Source organism: Agelaius tricolor, unplaced genomic scaffold, assembly GCF_023055355.1.
Source record: "Agelaius tricolor isolate 1412-34295 unplaced genomic scaffold, bAgeTri1.0.p SCAF_13, whole genome shotgun sequence".
Classification (NCBI taxonomy): Eukaryota; Metazoa; Chordata; class Aves; order Passeriformes; family Icteridae; genus Agelaius; species Agelaius tricolor.
The window spans coordinates 20,295,249-20,314,748 of record NW_027269273.1 but is presented as its reverse complement, the minus strand read 5'-3'; the positions used below and the strand labels follow the sequence as shown (position 1 = coordinate 20,314,748).

General features: G+C 41.3%; 2 protein-coding genes across 4 annotated transcripts in view; one reads left to right on the top strand and one right to left on the bottom strand.

The window, feature by feature from the left end:
• The window catches only part of SLC16A12 (solute carrier family 16 member 12), a 31,710-nt gene extending 21,273 nt beyond the window's left edge, over positions 1-10,437 (top strand). For all 3 annotated transcript variants that reach the window (XM_071439089.1, XM_071439088.1, XM_071439090.1), the window contains exons 4-7: positions 1,042-1,185; positions 3,630-4,221; positions 5,299-5,558; positions 6,664-10,437. In XM_071439089.1, the coding sequence (XP_071295190.1) occupies positions 1,042-1,185; positions 3,630-4,221; positions 5,299-5,558; positions 6,664-6,926 (1,259 nt within the window). In that variant the 3' untranslated portion in view covers positions 6,927-10,437. The remainder of the gene's footprint in view (positions 1-1,041; positions 1,186-3,629; positions 4,222-5,298; positions 5,559-6,663) is intronic.
• A 2,432-nt stretch (positions 10,438-12,869) lies between these two features.
• Positions 12,870-17,243, bottom strand: LOC139595608 (interferon-induced protein with tetratricopeptide repeats 5-like). Its single transcript, XM_071439091.1, has 2 exons — positions 17,069-17,243; positions 12,870-14,906 (listed from the first exon to the last, which is right to left on the bottom strand). Exons 1-2 carry the CDS (start codon positions 17,071-17,073, stop codon positions 13,478-13,480), a joined length of 1,434 nt encoding a protein of 477 aa, XP_071295192.1. The 5' UTR covers positions 17,074-17,243; the 3' UTR covers positions 12,870-13,477.
• Positions 17,244-19,500: the final 2,257 nt, after the last annotated feature.

The following is a 19,500-nucleotide window of genomic DNA, read 5'->3' as shown; positions in this document are numbered from 1 at the left end:
ATTTTTCAGAAATGTACTTTTGTTCAGGTCTATTGGGACACCTCATGTTTGAGAGCTATTAACTGAGCAATTGTTTCTTTTGCCTTTTGATTGGAGTCATATTTGAGATGTAGCACAGGATGTACATCTTGCCTCCAGATCAAGTCACAACCATCCTCCTTTTATCAAAAGTGTATATTTACGAATAGTCTTCTCTCTTAAAAGAAAATTTGCTATTATTAAAAATCATGTGCATCAACGCAGCAGTTGTACTGAATTTCCCATGGGTTTGCTTTAAAGCTGTACAGCTTGGTGAAAATCCATGCCCTAGTCCTGTAGAAGAGGTTAATCCATAAGAGTTGCTAGAAAGGCAGAGGGGCACAGCAAGAGTGAGATGCAACAACTCGCCTGTGATAGCCAGGTTATATCTTGGGGAAAAGACAGAAATAGGGGTAACCTTGCCCTGGCATTGCAGGTAGTAGAAGGGGAGAGGGTTGCTGATGGCATCCCATGGTAAAGCAGGGTGATAGGGGAGACATTGGTGTTGGAGAAATGCAGGAGAAGGGTAGCAACCCTGGAGATTGTCCAAAAGATGTGAGACCTCTCCTGTTTGGGTCTAACCCAGAGCCCACAGGGCCAGGGAGTTGTGAGGAAGGACACCTAAAGTTACTAAGGGCTGAAGTGCAAATTCCAGATGGGGAAAAGTCTGAGTGTTGTAAGCATGGAGTAATGAACAGTGTGGGCTGTTCCTGTGAGCTGTCTTGACCCCCTGAGACTGCAGATTAGCTGTGTTCCATAATGACTTTGATCTACAGGAATGGCTGCTGAGAAAGGTACTGTAAATTTTAGGTTTATCCTGACTTTGAGGAAAATTACTTTTAGAAGTTTTTTTCTTTATATTTGGCTCATGCCATTGTGACAGGATTATGTTGGAAGACCACTCTGGAGCTGCAAACACCCTTTTCTCCTGCTTCCTCCTGCTTCCTTTTCTTTTCTAACTGTTGCAGTGAACTGTGTGTGAGGACCTACCATTAACTACCAGCTTTATTTGTTTCTTTGAAGCCCCACTTGGAAGTTTAATCAGTAATCATGTATCCTGCCAAGTTGGTATCATGCTAGGAGGGCTGCTTGCATCTACTGGACTAATTCTGAGCTCATTCGCCACCAGTCTGGAACATCTCTACTTATCATTAGGAGTCCTCACAGGTAGGATGCATTCAGCCCCTTTGTTGCTGCCAGAACACAAGACAGGAATGCTAAAAGCAATGGGTGATCTCTTCTCCATGTCATATTGACACTGCACTGGTCAAATAGAGATACTCAGACCTGTTCCCATGGTTGTGGACAAGAGGCTGTGCCAGTGAGAGCTTCAGCACTGACTAATCTCATATCACATATCTGACTGATATCACATATCACTGACTGATCTCATATCACCCTGCAAAACCAACCTTACCTTCTATTGGAGAGAGGACTGTCAATAAAGTTCTGAAGTTATGGGAGGTCAGGAAGAACTGCTGTTGCAGTTGGTATACATGAAAAGGTTTCCCTGTTTTGTCTGGGATTTGGGAGGAGTTTGTTATAGCAGAAGTTCTAGATTGCCCTAATATATTTGCATATTTGGGAAAAAAGTTTAAACTAAAACATAAATGTAAGTAAGAATAGAGGAGCTCTTGGTGAATACCAGGCACCTCAGCTGTATGTCTTACTTTTGTCTGCATTACATTCCAGTTGAACAGCAAAAAAAAATTGCTGGTTGGTAGTCTTGCTGTAGCAGCTCCTCCATTTTTGCTCAGGTATGGTGAAAACAAATCTTTGCTCTGTCCTATCTGCCTGTGTTTGTTGTGCACAGAGGAACTTGAGAGGGGCCTGTGGTCACACTGACATTCCTTCCTCATTAATACTGACCTGGTAGCCAGGGTGATAAAAGACCTTGTACTTGGTCCCCTGGAGTTTAGTAACGAGTTGCTGGAATTACTGCAGTTCACATGCTGCCACCAGCTTATTTGTTAAAAAAAAAAAAAAAAAAATCCTTATTTTAGCGCCTGTTGCTCCTGTATTACAATGTTAATCTTTGACAAAATGTGTTCATAACAAATAAAAAGGCTTCTTGTAATTCGAGGGACTGTGCTACAAACCACGCTAATACCTCTGAGGCTTCTTTAGTGGGAGCTGCTGTGAATACCGAGGTGGAAAAGCAGTTACAACTTGTACACGGAGTAGTAAAGAGCCAAGTTCAGTACAAGCAGTGAACTTTTAGCCTGTGGGGGCTGATTTACAGAGAGGTGAACTGTTGGTAAAGGCTAGATGAGGTGCCCCCAACCCAGAGAGCAGATGGGAACACAAGTGAATGTCTAAATCCATAAAAGCAACAGGACTTGAAACCAAAGAGTGAAGCAGAGGTGAGATTGGGGAGTGTCAATAAGTAGCAGAGTTCCTTCTAAGAGGTATGAAAATGTTTTCAGCCCTATACTTTCCACTTTTCACAGGACATTTGTTGGCTTTTTTGAGACCTATTTCCCCCTGCCAACTCACTGAAAAATAAATGGTGTGTATGCCTAATAAAGTATGATTTTCATAGCTCTTTGGTGATGATGTCTAGCTCAGGGCTGCTCTGCTGGCTCTGCTGCCTGTACAGGTCCAAGCCCAGCTCTGTGCCCTGCTTGTCCCCTCGCCTCCTGAGGGGTGCCAGACTGGGCACCCGCCGCCCAGAGTCCCTCTAATCCTCTTATTCCATCTTGGCAGGTTTAGTGCCTGCCCCACACAGTGTGGCCTTTGAGGAGGATGTGGCAAGCCAGTTACAGCACTGGGGACTGTTTTATCCTCTATCAGCAAGTTCTGCCAAAGGCAACTGGGGACTGTTTCACCTTCAATGTAGGACATGCTCCAAAACCCTAGTCAGGAACTAATTTCTATTACTGATTCAGAAATACATATTTTAGTGTTAGGGCAACCACTTGATGATTAAAACCTGCTCTCTGATTCTGCAGCAGAGACCACAATCTTTTTCTCCATCCAAGAGATGAATCTTATTTGTTTACTCAACTGGATCTGGATTTCTGAGGCTTTCCTCCCCTCTTTACTTGTAGGCAGGGATTTAAAATGGTCAGGACTCCAAGCAGCTGTTGCAAGGAGTTTGTTTAGCGGACCAAGAGAGGTTTTTTGTAGAATATTAGTAACAGAGACAGGCTCTTTGTACTGTGTTTCAGAGACCTGAAAATTAATGTTCAGGGTTGCAACAGACCAAAACACAAAGTGGTGCCTCATCAGGACAGCATGTCCAGTGCCAGCATTGGTGCAGACCCTGGGGCAAGACCTCATCTTGTATGCATGAGAGGCTGGCACACCAGTTCTCTCATGTTTAGTGATCCTCCTTGTTCTTGTTATGAAGTGAACCCCATCACTTCTGCCTGAGTCTTATTATTGTGGCTTAATGGTCATCAGTTAGGTTTGTCAAGTCAGGGACCCTGCCAGTGGAAGAAAGACGTCATCCTAGTTTCTCATCACACTCAGACTGGGCTGCGTGATACAGAATCAAAAAAAGCTTTCTATTCTTTTGTACTAATGAAAATGCATTATGTGGTTTGCTTTAATATCTTCCATATGTCATGCTTAGTATTAAGCCATCTGCACTTTGCTTTCTCTTCTAGGACTTGGGTTTGCACTTTGCTATTCTCCAGCCATTGCGATGGTGGGCAAATACTTCAACAAAAGGAAAGCGCTGGCGTATGGAATCGCCATGTCAGGAAGTGGAATTGGTACCTTCATCCTGGCCCCTGTGGTCCAGCTCTTAATTGAGCAGTTTTCCTGGCGAGGAGCTTTGCTCATCCTGGGAGGTTTTGTACTAAACCTCTGTGTCTGTGGTGCCTTGATGCGGCCTATTTCTCTTAAGGAGGATTGTAAAACTGCTCCTGAGTTGCTTGAACAGAATTATGTCCCTGAAACAGAGAAACAAGACTTAAAGCGAATGTCCATCTGTTCACCTTTAATCAAATTATGGCCTCATGAATGTTTATGCTACTGTTCATGGAAGGAATATGACTTTTTGCTGATGCCAGGCTTCATGGTGCTGGCAGTGTCAATTTTATTTATGGCATATGGCTGCAGCCCTCTTTTTGTCTACCTAGTGCCTTATGCTTTGAGTGTTGGAGTGAGTCATCACCAGGCTGCCTTCCTCATGTCAATACTTGGTGTCATAGACATCATTGGTAATATCACCTTTGGATGGCTTACAGACAGAAGGTAAGGGCTTCTGGCTGATCAAGGGGAACCTTTAGCTGGTGGGAGGCTGGATGCAAGCAAGGTATAATACATATAAAACTTAACATTTTGTACTCTTTCTCTAGCATGTGTAACTTAAAAACCCCCAAAAACAGAGTCTAACTTTCAGGAATGCTTGCTGTTTCATCTTTTTGTCTCTTCTGAAATTGTTCAATTGGTTTAATATCCTTTTTTCCTGAAAAAATGATGTGTTTGTATATTTGATAGTGGAAATGTAACCCCTTGCCTGAGGTATGTTGAGTGTGATTCTCCATATCTATTTCCAAGGGGGTTTCACTATGTTTCCTCTGCTTTTCCATCTCTTTTGTGGTGCTCGGGAGGCACAGAAGTTATGGAAGAGGGTGCAGGGTCTGGCCCAATATTGTTAGGCACATGCTAGGAAGGACTGACTGAAAATTGTTATACATTTTCCAGTATATAAGAACTCATCATGCGTTGTGAACTCAGCTCACTCCGAACATCAGTGTACAGCATCTGTAACATCAGTAGATACTGGCCAAATTGGCAAGGATTTTGATTCTAAAGGATGCATTCTTTACACTTCTTTAGTTTGTGGGAGAAATCAATTATTGTTTTTGTGAAGCAGGAAGGAAGGGAATTGCCATCTCACTTAACTCACACTAACTCGCATTTAAGGGCTGACTGGAAAGGTGACAGCCAAGAGAGGTGTACTGAAATATTTTATGCATAATGCTGGGAGCACCTTGCTGAGCTGGGATGTAAAGCCCAATGAAATACTGCTTGGAACATTGAAACTTTATGGGTCTGCAAAATCCTGGCAGCAGAGTTCTGTCACTAGAAACATCCTGAAGAACACTGCAGGCACTAGGCTGCTGCTGGCCAGATGTTTCTGCAGCTGTAGGTGGGCAGCTTTCCTGACCTGGGCTCGTCTGCTGAGTGAAGGCTTGTGTAAGGCAATTGACTTAATCTGAGCCATAGAAAAGAGAGAGAGAGACTGAAGCACTGCAAGTCAGGGCATAGAAGCTGAAATGCTGGTTTCAGTGAAAATATTTTTCTTTTCTGTTTTGAAATTTGCAGGTGCCTGAAGAAACATCGGTACTTTTGCTACCTCTTTGCTGTGGGAATGGATGGCCTCTCTTGTCTTTTCCTGCCAGTTCTCCAAAGCTTCCCCTTGCTTGTGCCTTTCTCATTTACCTTTGGCTACTTTGATGGAGCCTATGTAACGCTGATCCCTGTTGTGACAGCAGATGCAGTGGGGACTCCTTTGTTATCATCAGCACTGGGGGTTGTGTATTTTCTTCATGCCATACCATATCTAGTGAGCCCACCTGTGGCAGGTCAGTTTTGCCAAATGACTTCCCTATAACCTTATCAGTACTTCAGATTTACCTATTGCTGTGATGTAAAGGGGAAGGAAGGATAGCAAATGTACAGTGAATGTGAAGGCAACCTCTGGGTAAAGGAATAACACACCTGGACATTCATAACTCTTTAAATTTCCCATCCTAGCCTCGGTGGGATGATTTCCACATACAGAGTGAGATGAAATTTAAAAAACAAACCAGTATGAAATAGGCTTCTAAGAGCTGCTACATCACCACTTCACGTAGTTTACAAACTCTGCAAGTAGAAGGAGTAAAAGATTCCACTGTGAAATTACATGATTTTGTAAAATCTAAATCTCTCTAAAGAGAGTTTAATTCCAAGATTGTCTTTCTTTTATGTTTTTGTTTTGTATTTGGTCTCTACATTGCTTTGAACAGGTGGGTGAGTCAGCTCCACTCCTGTTTGGTCATAAACTCATCCGTGTAATATCTAGCCATCATTTTTCCCATCTGTACCATTACAGTGAAGTAAAGATGAGAGCTGTACCCTTATTATTCTTTAGAAAGCACTTGACACAGTTTTTAATACTGTAGAAGCTCTGAGATCTTTTTCAAACAACCAACTATATATATCTTGCATATTTTGTAAATTGATGTTTACATCAATTCCCAATTAATCACTGCTCATTAAGCTTTTACTTTAATTTTGCATAGCAAAAATTATTGCAAAATAGAATTGTTTTGAGTGAAGCATGAGCCTGGCCACAGCTTAATAAGTATTTCTGCATGAAGATCTTAGAGTTCCCTAAGTCTTCTAAAGACTGCCAGTTAAATCCAGGCAGTTGGAAGATGTTTATTTAGTAGTGTGGTGATGACTGCTCTGCCTGTTCTTGTGGATTTGACCTCCAAACAAAAGGCTGTAAAGATATTATTTGCCTGCTGAGAATAAATCCCTCTCTGCTCCAAGATGTAAAAGTATAGTGATGGTGATGTAAATATGTATTATTTGATTGTTTTTATATGTGATAACTCCAAAAGTTTATGACTGGGTAACAGGATTTGTAAATTATCCACGAGAATACCAGTGGACCTCTAAATATTTTTTTTTTCCCTACAGGCTGGCTTGTGGACACAACTGGCAGCTATACTGCATCATTTCTCCTGTGTGGATTTTCTATGATGTTTAGTTCAGCACTATTGTGCTTTGCAAGACTAGCAAAGAAAATCAAAAGAACACATTTGCCATCCCTCACTGGTAACACAGCCTTGAAACAGCACATCTGGACAAATGGAGCAATAGCTTATTCTGTCACAGCAGAATTAGACCAAAGGGATGTTGAATTTTTGGCTGTGGATACAAACAGCTTCAGCAACAGGTGACAAGTGCTGGCACAACCTGAGACAGATGTGGCTCAGTGGTGTTACACTGTTGAATATACTTCTCCTGTGAAACAAGACCTCTCAATTAGATTGTTCTGTCATGTTTTAGTTGGCTTAAATCTACATACAGCAACAGTAATACCAAGTTAATGCAGTAATAGAAGAAAGCTAGACTGAAAATAGAGTTTGTAGATACAAGTGTTCACAGATTTATTTGAAATGCAATGTTGACTCCACAGGGATCAGTCACCAAAACTGAACAATAACATTTACATTAAAAATACTATTAATGACCCAAGCTTTTTCATTTTGTGGTCTAGTATGTTTCAATGGACTAATTATACACACCATGAAAAAAATCTCTGCATTTATCAGTCTGCATGAAACTCTTTGCAATGAGTGTTTCAAAAGCCAAAGTCATCTGTTTGTTTTGCTTTTGTTGTTTTTTTTTTTTGTTTTGGTTTGATTTTGTTTTGCTTTCTTTTTCTAAGAAAATCTGGCAGGAAACTGATTTATGCTGAAAGTATCTTTGGAGCAGCTTTAATTTTTACAATGTGCCTGAACTTTGTACATACATTTCAATTTAATTTCAAATATGGTTTTAGACCTGCTTTCCCACATGCTCTATAGCAAATTTTACTTTTTCCTTTTTTCTTCTGGATACCTTTAAAATTTGAACTTCTAAACAATGACATTCTGGGTATGATCTTTCAGCTGATCCTTGTCTTGGAGGGTGGAAAATATGCTGTGGTGGTTCTACTTATCTGAAGAGGAATAAATTTGTGCCATGGGACCAGGCATGCTGATAGACAAATGTGCTTTAAGTGCATTAGTTGGAAGAAGCCCAAAGACAGCCCATGAGACCAGAGAGGCTCCTGTATTTTCAAACACAGAGCCTCTTCCTCTTGTAAAATCAGCACCTATTAGAGAACTTTAGAGTCCATGCAACCAGATGGCTGAGAGAGTGCCCACCCCACGGGCTGATAATGGAGAGGATGTTGGCAGAATTGTTTCTGTGTATTGCAGTGGCAAGTTTGTCTCTTTTCACACCCAGAAACTGCATCTTCAGGTGGTGCCAATTGCTCATTTGTACCATCTGAAGAGCTGTCAGGTCACTTTTCCTTGATGGCCAGAACACAAGAGCTGTGACTTGCTGACAGTCTCCTGCTGCTTGTGTGAGGAATATACTCCAGTTGGCTGCTTCACAGGAGCTAGGGAGTGAATGTAGCTCATGGAGTAACTTACTGATGTGATGGTCTAATCAATACTGTGATTTTCTACATTTACAGAGTGAACACATTGTCAGCAATGGAAAACTTCACATTCCACAGTACAAATAGTTTCAGTGTTTTAATGCTGTATCAAGCTGTATTCTGTTCATTAACAAATTGATCAGAGTCTAAATAATTTTCACTTACACTGAACTAGTAGTTTTGTTAGTCTGCAGTGTGTTCAATGGCTGCTCGTGGTGTCCTTTTCCACTCTGTGCCTTGGAAGTGAAAGCAACATAGACTGATGTTTATCAATTTGATATAGACCAAGAGTACAGCCACAGGAGTATAATGTATTTTATATATACACACAGACATATATATGAATAACATGTGTATCAAGTAGTTTTGTTATCCAAGTGTATTTTAAATACAACATATTAAAATCATTTGTGTTTAAATGAAGCCTTTCTTGCTGTCCTGCTTCAGGAATGTAGTCAGAGCCAGTAGCATGATCTATGTGCACAGACCACAGAATAAGCAAGAGCAGTGCAAAATCTTCTTAAAGCCAATCACATAACTCTTCTTCAGCTCAGCATGAAAATTGACTCTTGGACCCAGTTTAGTTTTTAACATATATTAATAAAAAACCCCAAAAATTATCCATGGGTGTTTCTTAATGAGTTAGGAAAAATATGCACATGTGGAAAAAAACTAATTGGTTTTATTAATTAGTACTGATGAAGATAATGTTTTAGATCTTAATACAATATTTTAATATTTTAAAAAGTAGGGAATAGTGTGGTCAATCAAAAATACAATTTTTTGGAACAAGTTATAAATTACCACTGTAAATAAATTTACAAAAATTTAATTACTTTGTTTCTCACATCACAACACATCATGGAACTGCATATTGTAAAAGCCTGTTAGAATAATGCTATATGCATTTTTATCATAGTAAATTATACTGTGTAATATGTTATTAGCATTTTCTTATTATTTCAAGATTTTTTTCATATGCTTTTCCCTTTATGTTTTTTAAGTACTACTTATTGTTTGAAATATCTTATTTAGCAACAAACATTCAACTGGTTTTATCCACAGACCTTTTGTAGAAAATGGTAAAATTCTTTCAGGGCTTTCCAGTACTGTTTCTGCTCTGACTTAAGGCAATGGAGAAAAGCTTATATACTGCAATAAAGACTTCTGTGCATAAAGCACACTGTGAAATATCAGCCCTGTCATGAATGCCCCCGCTAAGAAACAGAAGGAAAGAAGCGTAGCAGGAAATGACCTGCAAGTGGAAGAAATGGGAATGCAATCCAGGCTGGTGAAGCCTCAGGCCAAACTTCTAGCTCCTGCTCCACAGAACCCAGGCTGAACAGATCACCTTCATCCTGCCATGTGAAATATTTCAGGCAATGCATTACAGAAATCTCTGGCTCACAATGGTTTTAAAGAATGATTTATGGTATTTGCAATATTTTTTTTCAGAGATGACAATATTCAGGCTGTCCTCCATGGAGGACATTTCCTGGCATTGCTTAGTATGGGAATAAATCAAGATACCAGAGCTAGCTGTGAACAATTTGCCAGATGAACGCTGCATGTTTGAGGATTTAGGGGTCTTTTCCTCCCTTAACTATCCTGTAATTCTATGTTCCCACCAGCCCTGATGGACACAAGCATTGATGGGTATGAGCTCAGCTGGTGCACTGCACTGCTGAGCCTGTCTGGCTCCCCAGGAGAGTGTGGTGGGACTTGGCTTGGGGTAACATCTGTCCAACAGATCCTACCTCAGATGGATCCTACCTGGTGTTATGCTCTCTTCTGTGCAGTGGATAGAAGTTCAGTGTAAGTGAAACTGCTCACAGCTGCTGAAGTTATCCCATGTGTCTCCATTCCACGGGGTTTGAAATGGGGAAATAATAAATATTTTGAAATTATTTATTTTCTAGTGATAATCTGGAACATTTAATAAATTGTACCTTGGAAAGTTGTGTGAAAACAACATTGGAAAAGTCAAGTACCTTCTGTTGAAAAATGACTCTTTTTTCAGAAAAAATATTCTTGAAACATTCCTATCAGCTTGGGTAATAATTTACCTCTGGAAAGACAAAGGCTGTGTTACTATATGGTGAATGTATTTTATATTGTCAAACATTATTTCTTTGTAAAGTGTTAAAAATTCATGTGAGAAGCAAGAGCTTGTTTAACTTAAACTGTAGCACTACTTCATAGTCAGCATGGCAAAGTCCTTAGTGGGGTTTGCCTCAATAAATAATACCTTCTTCTTAGTGATTGTTCGGTTGTACTTCAGTAAAATTTTATATATACTTTAGAAGGTGCTTTTGAGTCATAAATTGATACTTCCTGAAGTGTTATTTTCAGTCATTTTTCCCCTACGCAGCTAGCATCAGCTTCAGTGATGTATGCATACTTGGGTGTGAATTAATTGACAGTGTGTTCAGCCTCTGTGCAGTTCTAGTTTTGCCCAAAACCCCCACATATTTCTCAAAAATGTGTATTTCATTTTCTCTAACTCCCAAAGCTCCGACTCAACCTGCTCCCCATGTCGGCATGCCAGGCAATGCAGCAGCACCACCCTGTGGGAAATAAGGTTTTTTCTCATTTACAAGACAGGCAAAATCCAGAAGGCTGGATACCTGGGAGCATCCCCAGGCATCTGTGCTCCAGAACTGTCCTGCAGAGTACAAAGGAGGTGAGGCACAACTTTTTGCATTACTGTGTCTCACAGTTTCTTCACTGTGCAGATCGAGCTGCTATGACTCTTCATAAAAATTCAGGCTCCCTTTTTTTTTTCCAAAATAATTTATACCTTATCCTTATTTCTTCAAGGTTCTTTTTTCAGGAGATATTCTGCTGGCAGTGTAGAGGGGAGGATGGATGTGTCACCATGGCTTGCACCACCTCTTCCTCAAATTCGTCTCTGCTGCCCTCCACCCTTCATGCCCTCAGTGGAGTTTAGATAGCACTGATGCTGAGTTTAGAAGCCCTCAAGATTCACCAAGGCAGTGAGGTTGTCTAACAGACCCTTTTGTCCCCATAGCTGGGCACACCAATGTCATGTCACCAGTTCCTGACTTTGCCCCCACTGCTGTTGCAGCCAGCTTTCAGGAGAGGTCTGCCGGAACTGTTCCCAGTCCCCCTCTTCTCCCTCCTCACCACTCCTTCCCTAGGCAGGGTTGCCTTTGTATGAAACAGAGAATCTGGCAGGTGGCTGGGAAACAAGGGTGGACTTTGCTCCAGCTGGTTCTTAGGAAGAAGGTGTTTGCAATTATGTACACTTCATTGCTTTTGCTCATGTTATGAAAGATTCTCTGGAGAGCTGAGAAGGAAGAGGTTTATTGTTATTTTGTGATCTGGCATCGGTGTTTTGCACTCCTTCATGGCTTGTCATCCTGTCTGTATGGGGGTGCTGTTGTGGGTGCAGGAATGCTCCAGGATGGCTAGAAATTAAAGTGCACATCCTTCTTGATGGGCTCTGTCACCAGTTTGCTTCATGCTACACTAGTGGCTAGGGCTCAGAAGCATTTTGGAAGTAGAGCATTAGTTTTCCCTGAGGACTATGCACTATCAAACACAGGGACACTACTAGGAAATCAGAAAAGGATAGTACAAACAATAGAAAAATTTAGTTGGACAGCTGAAGACTTTTGGCATTTCAGTGCTTTCTTCCAACTATATAGACTCTATGGGCAACTGTAGAGGCTCAAAGTCCTGCCACTGAAGTGACAGCACCTTAACCTCCGAGGAGCAGAAACAAGTGAGGGGAAACATCCCTCTTATGTTAGGGTGAGAAAAGCCTCCCTCCCATGGGCCTCTGCAGGCACATGTTAATATTTCCAGTTTCATTGGCTCTCCCAGATGTTCCACCCCCATTCAGCCCCAGTTCACCATATATGTATATCCCCTAGAATGTTCTCCCCTTTCTCAATCCCTATTGGCCCCAGTTTGCTGCAGTGTTCTGCCCCTGTTATCCTACTGGTTTCCCTAGTTTGCTGCCCCTCCCCTGCACCACTTGTCCCTGTTCCCATTGGTCCTCAGCCCTCAGAGCCACCCCTTTCCCCCCCATATTTAACCCTGTACCTTCCACCCTCTTCTGTCTCCATCTGTGGACCTTGATGGAAGTAGTAAAGAGTCTTTGGATCTCCAAACAAAGACCTGTACTTTGCCTTTCTTTGTTAGCTTTTCTGCAAGTGTGCTCCAGGCCCCAAAAGCGCGAGTTGCTCGCTGAGACTTGTTGAAGTGTGCTGCTTCAGGCACCCACCCTTTTTTCCACATGCCCCTTGTGCTCCCCTGCCCTGCTCTGTGGCACTCACCCAACTCTGCTCTGGCTGTGCTCTCCCCTTCATGTCCAGTTCAGGTAATTTCTTGTGTGTGTTTGCTATCCCTGGCTTTTTTGACAAGCATGGCCATAGCCATCTATTTGGCATCTCATCCTTCCTTCCTCTCCAGATGTTGTGGTTCCTGATAGGGTGTTTTGGGTAAACTAGACAGATGTTGTTTTGTGCACAGTTTAATTTTTTTGTGCAATGCCCCTGGAGCCAGTTATGCTGAGAGGTCAGGGAAAATAAATATGAAAGGCTCCTCAGCCTTTCATAGCCTACCAAAACTTTATCCTTCTTACTTTTTGGAATGGCTATTTCACTTTACTTAATCTACTAACAGGAAGGCCGGTCATGAGAAAGATAGCCAGAAGCAACAGTCAACAGATTAAACAGACTTTAGTAGTTCACAACAATAGTACACATTTTGTAAGCTTTCCAGTGGACTAGCTAAACAGTATTTTTTTTTCATAATTAAACAGCATACGAGGTAGTAAACTGAACAAGCCTTCAACAAAAGTTTCTTCTACAAAAGATATTTTTGAAAAAAAAGCTTCAGAAATTCTATTTGTGTATAAGCATGCCTTCAACTATACAGACAAAATACTACTGTATTATTCCCTTATCTTTTTCTCAGTAGAAGGTAATATCTGATTTCAGCATAGAAGCTCTGTGTTCTACAGACTATCACTTAAATCCAACATTTATACACATGTTAGCATTGAAGACTAAGTTAGATTAGCTATAAATATATTTTTTTATATTTTATAGTTAGCCAAGCATGCTCTCTGTTAGTGAATGAACAAATCAACAATTGTTGTCTGCAGTTTTTACATTATGAGCAGAAAGTGATGCCACCTGTGTTCCATTTGGTCATAATGTCTACCTTCAAAAGAAAAACAAACAACAAAAAAGGTTTTAAAAGTCTGTTGAAGCCTCCTTGGTTTGGGGGATTTTTTGGTACACAAGATTTTTGTGAGCTTTAGCTTTAGATGGAAAGTCGTAGCTCAGTTAATGCATTCAGATATTCTTCATTGTTAGGATCCAAAGCAATGGCTTCCTCATAGCATTCAATCGCTTCTTGTTTCTTACCATTTAGTTTATGAACGAGTCCAAGCGTACCAATAACAGTGGCATCTCCTAAACCACTCTCAATTTTCTGTTTCAATAATGTCTCCACAGCTTCACTGGACTTTTTTCTTGGATAGGAATCCATTTCCAGTTTCAGACATTCTATGTAATATTTAATGGCTTTTGATTCTGATTTCATGTGGAATTGCTGAAAATGGCCATAACTGAAGTAGATGTCTTGTTTATCATCACAGGCTAGATCATTCCTCTGAAGCACTTTCTGATACGTCTCTTCTGCTTCTTCATACCTCTTGTCTATTGCGTATGTGTTTGCTAGGTCACTATAGGCACAAAAAAATACTGGCTTTTTGTCAATCGCTGTTTTAAAATGAAAAATGGCAAGCTCGATGAGATTCTCCATTGCCTCTCTAGGGGGGTATCTTGTCTTTTTCAGCTGAAGTACCTCGGATCTGTAGCAGAGTCCTAGTTGGTGATGCAGAACGACAGACTTTGGCGTCAGTGTTAGGGCCTTCTTCAAAATCTCCACTGCCTTCTTCACTTTTCCTTCCTTTCTGTAAAAATTAGCAGCATGTCGCAGGAAAACAGGAAAGTCAGGGGTTTTCTGCAGTCCTTCTTCAATGTACCTCTCCCCTTCATTAGCTCGGTGTAATCGCTGAAGCTCCAATGCAAGCAGTGCCACAACGGTAGTGTCTGCTGGGTTCAGCTCCACTGCCCGCTTCAGGGCCTCAAGGGATCGCCTCCTCTCCCCACCGTACCTCTGAACGTTACCTTCCAAGCGATACATTGCAGTTGCATAGCCAGCACTAAAATCTGAGTTATTGGGCTCACTCCTCAGAGCATTTTCAAAGCAATTCATTGCCCTCTCAAAGTAGGTCCTCCCAAAACGTAATAATGCCCATCCTTGCTCAGCGTAGATCTCTGGAAGCTCAATCTTCCCATGAGCAGTACTTGAAAGCTTTTTGCAGCTGTTTTCCACTTTGCTTACATAAGTTTGAGCTTCTTCATATCTCTGCATGTGGTAATAGATCCAGGCATAGTTCCCCCAGGTAACAAGACTTCTCCTTTCAATTTCATCTGGATGATGTTTTTGAATAGCTTCTTCAGCTTTTTTGAGACTTCTCAGGGCTTCCTCATATGAATTCTTTAGGTAATTTACATAGGAGAGTAAATTATAATCTCTAATCTCATATTTTGCCAAAAACTTGATATGATTAAGTATTGTTTCCTCTAGGGCCTCAAGACTTACATACTTCTTCTGCAAAGTCCATGTAAAATGACATTCTAACTGCAACAGGGAAGTCTTCAAGGAATCCTTGGAAATGGTGCTAGAAGAAATCAAAGAAAAAGTTGTTTATATCCCATTTAGTTTTTGCTATTCTTATTTTTAAGCCAGGCATGATGTACTTTAAAGGCAGGCAATACCTCACTTGGTGCACTTGGTCCACAATACTTCAAACAAGCCAAAGCTGTAGGGAGACCTAGGTACAAAGTGCTGAATAGTGATTTTAGTAATTCTTCTTGCGAGTGTATGATGGCACCTCTTACACAGAAACAGATGTTGCTGTGGATGTTAAAATGGAGGGCTGGTCTCTGTAGTAAAGCTGGCACACCCCTGGGCGTCAGGAACATACTTCCTGTGCTGGGAACAATTGCTGAAGCCTACCCAAAAGATGTCATCACTTAAAATTCCCTTAAACTATAAATAATAGTTTATATTAAAACTATATTAAACTATAATAATAAATATAAACAATGTGATTTACTCAATTTCCTAAACCTTTGTACATGTTATGGTTTGTATTATAAATATAATTCTGGATTTCCTGCATTTTTAAATCCTTGTATGTTAGATCATAGCACCATTCTTATGTAATGGTTATATTGATTATATGGCTACTGTATCCAGGAATTGGGTCCCATGTCTCACCAGCCTCTCCAGTTGCTGGCACTTGGATGTACAGCCCATGAGTAAGTAACCCCATTCCACTTGCTGGTGCAAAGCACACACTCACTCACTAACCCTGTGGCTCCTCAGATGCTGGCTCTGGATGCCCAGTGGCTGGTCAGGGAGCTTCTCTCTCTCCCCAGGTGCCTCATCCCTAGACACACACACTCACACATCCTTATTAACATACTACTGGTCCTTAACACTCCCGTGTCCCTGGTGTGGTTTGAGCCCAGCTGGCAGCTAAGCAAGATGCTGCTGCTCACTCATCTCCCCCTGCCCCCCACTAGTGGAACAGGGAGGAGAATCGAAAGTGAAAATTGTAGGTTAAGATCAGAATTTAATAATTTTTATTAACTTAAAATAAAATATAGTTATAGTAAATATTAATAATTATGACAAAAGGAAAAAATAAAACTCAAAGAAAAACAAGTGGTGCACAGTACAATTGCTCACTAAATGCTGTCTGATGCCAGACTGCACCGCAACCAGTCCCCAACCAGTCCCTGCACCCCAACCAGTCCCCTTCCAAGTCACTCCCTCAGTTTATATACTGGGCATAATGTTCTCTGGTGTGGAATATCCCTTTGGTCAGTTCAGATCACCTGCCCCAGGTGTGCTCTCTCCAGTTTTTTTGTGCACCTCCTCAATGGCAAAGCATGAGACACAGAAAAGTCCTTGACTAGGATAAACACAACCACAATCAAATTGTGAGTGTGCTATACACATAATTGGCATAATGAAACCAGAACACTGTACCAGCTACTGAGAAGAAATTAACTCTATACCAGATGAAATCAGGACAATCCCAGCTTTTTCTTCCCAAATGTGGAGCCACCAGGGCAGGGTGTTATTTGGGTTTCCCCTGCTGCCATTGCCTACCTGTGTCCCTGTGTGGGTGCACAAACTGGCCTTTGTCACACAATCAAGGGGACGTTTTTAAAACACAGATGTGACATTTTAGTCTACATTGTGATTTCCCTTAATTAAAAAAGGATTGACACACAATTCTATTACTGAGGCTTCTCCGTCAAGTCTTCCTTTCTTAGAAACACTTCCTTGCTGTCCCTTCTGCAACTCCTAGCAGGTGTAAGAGCCTGTGGAGCACAGCATGTGCTGCTGCTCAACTGCACAATCAAATCTTTGGGTAAAAAAAGGACTGAGTGGAAAGACTTCAAAATTATGAGGAGGCAAATCAAGGAGGAATCACAAACACAGGTTTGAGAGACAGATTATACCTCTTTGGCTGGGCACCAGCTGCCCCTGCTACAGCCGGGATTTTATCCCCACACTGCATGCACAAAAATTTCTGACTTTCTGTTCTACTCACAGAGACTTAACCTCATTAGAGAAGCAGTAACATGACAACGTTCAAGAGCATCCTTATTTTATTTTGGCTCTTCTCTAAATATTCTGTAAAATATTTTCTGGTTTTAGATGCTCAAAGTCTCTCACTGCTTACATTTATATAAATAATAAGCATTATTTTCCTGTGGCATAGAGGAAAAAAAACATCTTTCAGAGACTGGATTGCTTTCTTACCTCATGGTTTTCTTTCTCTGCTCACTTGTCTTCAGATAGCCCCAAAGCTAAAGGAGTGCTGCCCACTGTTGTTGTGCCTTCTATTTATTTGGTCTAGCACTCATGAGCTGTGATGAAATTACTGGGAACAAGAAAGTGAAACTCAGGTTTTCCGTTGGTGTGCCGAAGCAGAATAGTCAGCCTGCAGCTGAGGAAATGAAACTAAGTCTCTAAGCTGCACTGTTTCAGCCTGGCTCTGTGCCATGTATTACTTTGTGTTGTGGAGAATGTGGCAGCAGCTCCTTAATGCTCCCAGCATTTACTGTGTTCAAAGGCAGAGACATCCACGATAAAGAGAATATTTCAGGCTAGTGGGGGCTGACCTGGTTATCCTGCATATGCTAGGCAAGGGTCCTTTGCCCCTGGTGCCTCTACTGATGCATCTTTGCACAATTCAGTGCCATGCTGTAGGCTTCTGTTTTATTGGTGTTGTGTCACCCACGTAACACACACACAAACAAACCCTTATCTCCCCTCTCTGCACTCCTTCATCCCGTGCCTCCACACCATGAACTCTCTGCTGCTGTACCAGGTCTGTGTTTTTCTCCACTATGCCATTGTCTAAGAGTACTAAGTGTCCCATCTGCAGGAAATGTTTGCTGCTGCTCTCTACATAAACCCACAACTATCCTTTCACAAATCGCATTAGACAGAGGCAGTCAGTTTGAGAAACTGCTGTCACAGGTGTGCCAAGCAAAACAAAGCTGAAGACAGGTCAGGACAAGGTCAGACTGAGAACACCTGTCAAGCCTTGCTCCCCAGGCCATGCAAAGCCATTGCAAAGCTTACAGCCTGATGCTGGCAAGAGCAATGCCTGCTACAGGCTTCACACCTGGCAACAGAGATGGGAATGGCCTGGGGTCTGGAGGATCTATGAACAAACAACTCATTGATGCTTAGTTTAAAAAAATTAAAAATGCAGACCCGCCTCTGTAACTTGATTTGGGAATAACAAAGAGAACCAAGAAATAGGTCATAACATAAATAAATGGCACTATATAGAGTAAATTCAGATGTAACCTGAAGCTGCAGACTAGGGGAGAAAAAGAAAGGTCTAAAATTGTGTTACACAATTTATAAAAATTACTCAAACTAGATCTGGTGAGAGGAAGAAGAAACCACAACCCTCAGCATGGCGGCAGAGATGTTAGTACCTGATAACTGTTATTTTCCCTAATTCTCTTCTTCCCTTCTTTTCTCTCCTTTCCCCCTTCCACTCTTTCCCTCCTTTAAAAAACCCAGCAAACCAGTCTTACATATTAGAACTTCTGGTTTCTACAAAAATTTGGAGAGCCTGTGTAACACAAAAACATCGCCCCCACCCCCGCCTTGTGTCTTAAGTGTCTGTGTGTGGCTTGTGTGTTTGTGTGTGTCTGTGGAGGGGCTGTTGGAGATGATGTTTCAGAGCTCAAGATAAAGGTTAGTGCAGCTCCTAAAGGAGTGCTGCCCACTGCTGTTGTGCCTTCCATTTATTTGGTCCAGCACTCATATGGTCTGTGATGAAATTACTGGGAAAAAGAAACTCAGCTTTTCCCCAGATGTGCCGAAGCAGAATAGTCAGAATCTTGAATGCTCTGAGTAGCATTCAAGATTCTAGCAATCAGATATTTGATAGGTGATGAAAAGATGCAGAGAATTGAGAAAGAAAAAGGGTATCTACACAAATCTATGTATTTTATGGAAAATAAAGGTTGTAGGTAGTTACAGGGCAAAAAAGTGTTTGAAAGGTTATTGCAATGCCAAAACCAAATGTGGAGACTAATGATTTACTATGCTATAAGTATGGGTTTCTTGTCTCTGCTTCTGTCCCAGGCATCTATTTTCCTTGGTGCATGGCTTGGTACATGTGGGAAAATGCAGGCATCTTCCTTCTGCAATGCAGAAGTTTGCCCTAGTTTCCTTAATTTTTTTACTAATTTATTTGCATCTATGTGCTATGGTTTGACACAAATGCCTATTAAATAAAGTACATGCAGCAAAGCGCTTAAATCAGAGTAAGTAAGAGAACAGTTATGCAGAGCCTTTCTGCAGCCATCTCTGTAACTTGCTGGGCACTGCACAGGAAAATTCAGAAATCTTTCTACAGCTCTGCTGCTTTCACTTCAGAGCAAACTGTAGCTGGGCTGACTGCTCTCAGGAAGAGCTGCACTGCATAGCAGCAAATGCAGAAGCTTCTTGAAAAACATTACTGGAAATGGGCTGGGAACAACAAATGCATTTGTATTTAATAAAAAGTCTTTGGTTACTGGAGTGATCTGTACATCCAGAAGAATAAGAAATGTCTTCAAACATATCTACACATTTTATGAGAGAAAATTCAAATCTGGATGTTTCCTTGGAGCTGAAATGGATACATGCTGACAAAGAAGTCTCCCTGGAAGCATCGGGTCAGC